The 3,290-nt window shown below is 31.2% G+C and overlaps 1 protein-coding gene across 1 annotated transcript; it reads right to left on the bottom strand.

Moving 5' to 3' along the window:
• Positions 1-2,428: 2,428 nt before the first annotated feature.
• On the bottom strand, positions 2,429-2,992 carry LOC110106543. The gene has a single exon (XM_020836474.2). The coding sequence runs from the start codon at positions 2,990-2,992 to the stop codon at positions 2,429-2,431; it is 564 nt and encodes a 187-aa protein (XP_020692133.1).
• Between the last annotated feature and the right edge of the window lie 298 nt (positions 2,993-3,290).

The raw sequence follows: 3,290 nt of genomic DNA, 5'->3' as shown, positions 1-3,290 counted from the left end.
TTTATACTAAAAAATTGCTTTAAGAAACAGTAAGAAAGTTATCTCAAACAAAGCCTAAGATTAAGACTTCATTTGAGACTGCTTTTTTACTGTTTCTTAAAACAGCTTTTTAATACAAAAGTTAAAATTTTGTACTCGAAAGCTGTTTTAAAAACCAATAAAAAAGCCATCCCAAACGAATAGTAATACAACACTTGACGCATTAATTCAGCAGTTACGTCCGTTTTAACTCGAATTTTTTTTTTTCAACCCAGATCCATGGTAAATTCTTATTAGATTTAAATGAAAATTTTGACTCTTAATATAACATAATAGAGAAAAAGAATTCATGTACCATGGTAGGAATTTCTTGGCGGAAGAAGAAGCATCTTGAGCTTCTTGGATGACAGAGAGGGAGGTAAGAATGAGAGAGACCTAAAAAGAACAAAAATCTTTATTCTGCTTCAATCCAAAACCTATTACAATCAGCTCTATTTATAGAACAATAGAATTAAATGAATAAAATGTACTAAGGAATTACAAATCTAAAGCTAGACCAATCACAACATAGCCAACCTCATATAGTGAGATAAAAACTTGATATTATTGTTGATCCATGATAAATGAAAGAGGATTACTTAGTACTAATTCAATTCAATTTTTATCATTTAGGCTTATAAAGAGCAAACCTTCATAAAGTAATTCAAATTCTAGCAGAGAGAGCAGGAATATATATTATTCACAAGGGCTTTATGTTACACTGGAAAACTAAGGGTATGTTTAGTACCAAAAAAATTATTGGGAACATATTTTGTTCATAATTTTGTTTTGAGTGTCTCATTTCAATGTAATGAAAATATAACTGAATTTTTCGATAAAATATATATATGAGCAGGCATATCTTTTTCATGAAAAATTCTCTATTCAATTTTACTAAAAAAATAAGAGCCCATTCATTATTATGAGTTATGACACACATGTCCTTCTTCCGAAAAAATAAAAGCTCAACTTACTATCAATCAAATAATAATAAACAAATCAATATCTCCACAACTCAAAAAATTCATGAAAATTAATTTCAATTCGATACTTGATTTTTTATTTTTTTTAATTCCTCACATAACAAACATAGCCAATAGCTTAATTTGCTCTTCAACTAATCAGCACTCAATTGGATTAAGGTTTTATTTGGCACAGCTTTCATACTGTTTTTTAAAGCAATTTTTTAGTAAATTTTTTTTAATTTAAAAATTTTTGTACTAAAAAACAGACTTACAAAGTTATCCCAAATAAAGACTAAGGCTTCGTTTGGGAAGGTTTTCTTACTATTTTTTTAAGTAGTTTTTTAATATAAAAATTTTAATATTTGTACCAAAAAACTGTTTTAAGAAACAGTAATAAAACCGTCACAAATAAAACCTAAATGTGCTACACTAAAAGCGCTTGCCAAAAATGTTTTTATTGATGGAGGCTCAATGTTAATAATTTTTAGGCATTAAAAAATAGAAATATCTTTTGTACGATTTATTTTATAATTAATAATATATATTCAATTAACCTTTTTTTTGTTGTTGGAGAAAGAGTATACCTAAAATATTTTTCTTTTTTTTTTATGTTATAAAATGGAGTTCGGTTGGAGATAATTCGCTGCATTTTGATGTAGAAAATGAGTTTTTCGGTTGGAGATGCCCTTATATTTTCATTACGGTTGGAAATTTCCTTATGTTTTCGAGAAACTCATTGGAGATGTCCTAATATTGGCTGCATTACCGAGTGCGATACCGAGCGGGAGTGGCGTGGCTCATTAGAGACGGCGTTCGGCGTCCAGAGACCAACAAAAACAATTTGCCTAGAAATTATTCTGTGCGGACGTCGAACGCAATTCACCGTTCGGAGACCAACTAGAATGCACACGTCAGCAGTACCGAGTTGCAGTATCAACATGGGTGATGTGGTGCATTCTGATTGGTATTTGGACAACGTTCGATGTCCGTTCAAAATAATTTGCCCTTATTATGACTCTTATATGTTTCTTCCCAAAAAATAAAAGCTAAACTTGCTATCAATCAAATTTAAAAAAAAAAATCAATATCTCGACAACTAAAAACATTCATGAAAATTAATTTCAATCCGGCACTTGATTTTTATTTTTAATTCCTCACATAAAATTCCATCAAACTAAACAGAGCCTATAGCTTAATTTGCTCTTCAACTAATAAGTACTTATAGGTTTAAACGTGTTGAACTAAAAGAACTTGCCAAAAATATACTTACGAATCACATAAGCAAAGATGCGACTCGAACTCATGATCATGAAGAAAAAATCATCTTCTTTAACCAAGTAATGGGGCCATTCTTTAGATCGCTTCTTTCTCTTTATAAAACAAAAAAAGTACAGATGCTAACAATAAAATTAAACACAGTATATTTACAGAAGTAAAAAAAACAATCAAAGCTCAATCTTTGAGTTGCAATTCGCTGTACTGTTCCCCTGCCACACAAAAATGGCGATATCACAAGTCGAATGAGTCTTTGCATGAAGCTTAAAGATCCCAAGCAGAATCACCTTCCCTTCCATCCCCATCTCAGAATTCATATTCAAAGATCCCTTAAACACATCTGGGAAGAACTTTGGGTTTCCAATCACCTTATTAGCAATAATATTTACTACTGTGCTTATATTCTTGATTGAACGCGCGTGGATGATGCCTGCTTCAATGGGAGTTTCTCCTACAAAATCTCCTCCATAGTATATGAAAGCAGAGGAGTTCTTGTACTTGAAACCTGCGTAGTTTGGGTTCTTGATGGAAATGTTCATGCGGATTGATAAAGTAAGAGAAACGTTTGGGCGGAGAGAGAAAGCGATATGGTCGAGGCCAACGGGAGTCGCCACAACTGCGGGTTTCTTTGGTTTCAAGACGGTGAAGTATAGGATTAGGAGGGTGATGACGAGGAGAAGGAGAAGGATGGAGGTCACTGCGCAGCATATTTTCAAGGATTTCTTCGTCTCCATGGAGCGAGAGAGAGAGAGAGAGAGAGAGAGAGAGAGAGAGAGTATATGTCAAAATTTTGAAAGCTTTTTTAAATTTTTTTATTTTTTTGGCTTACAATTTGTTTTTAATGGTGAAGAACTTTGGCCAATTTGCAGATATGCTTTAAATTTATGCTATATGATATTCTAAATTTTATTAATTTTAATTTATATTTAAATATTATAAAATTTAATCTGAAGTATTTTGCGTCAATTTTTTTTTTAAATAATTTTTCTTCCAAAATAATTATTGATATTTTTTTCTTCAAAAATGAATTAG

This window comes from Dendrobium catenatum, unplaced genomic scaffold (assembly GCF_001605985.2).
Source record: "Dendrobium catenatum unplaced genomic scaffold, ASM160598v2 fragScaff_scaffold_362, whole genome shotgun sequence".
Taxonomy (NCBI): Eukaryota; Viridiplantae; Streptophyta; class Magnoliopsida; order Asparagales; family Orchidaceae; genus Dendrobium; species Dendrobium catenatum.
The sequence above is the reverse complement of the archived record's forward strand: the minus strand, read 5'-3'. Positions and strand labels throughout refer to the sequence as shown.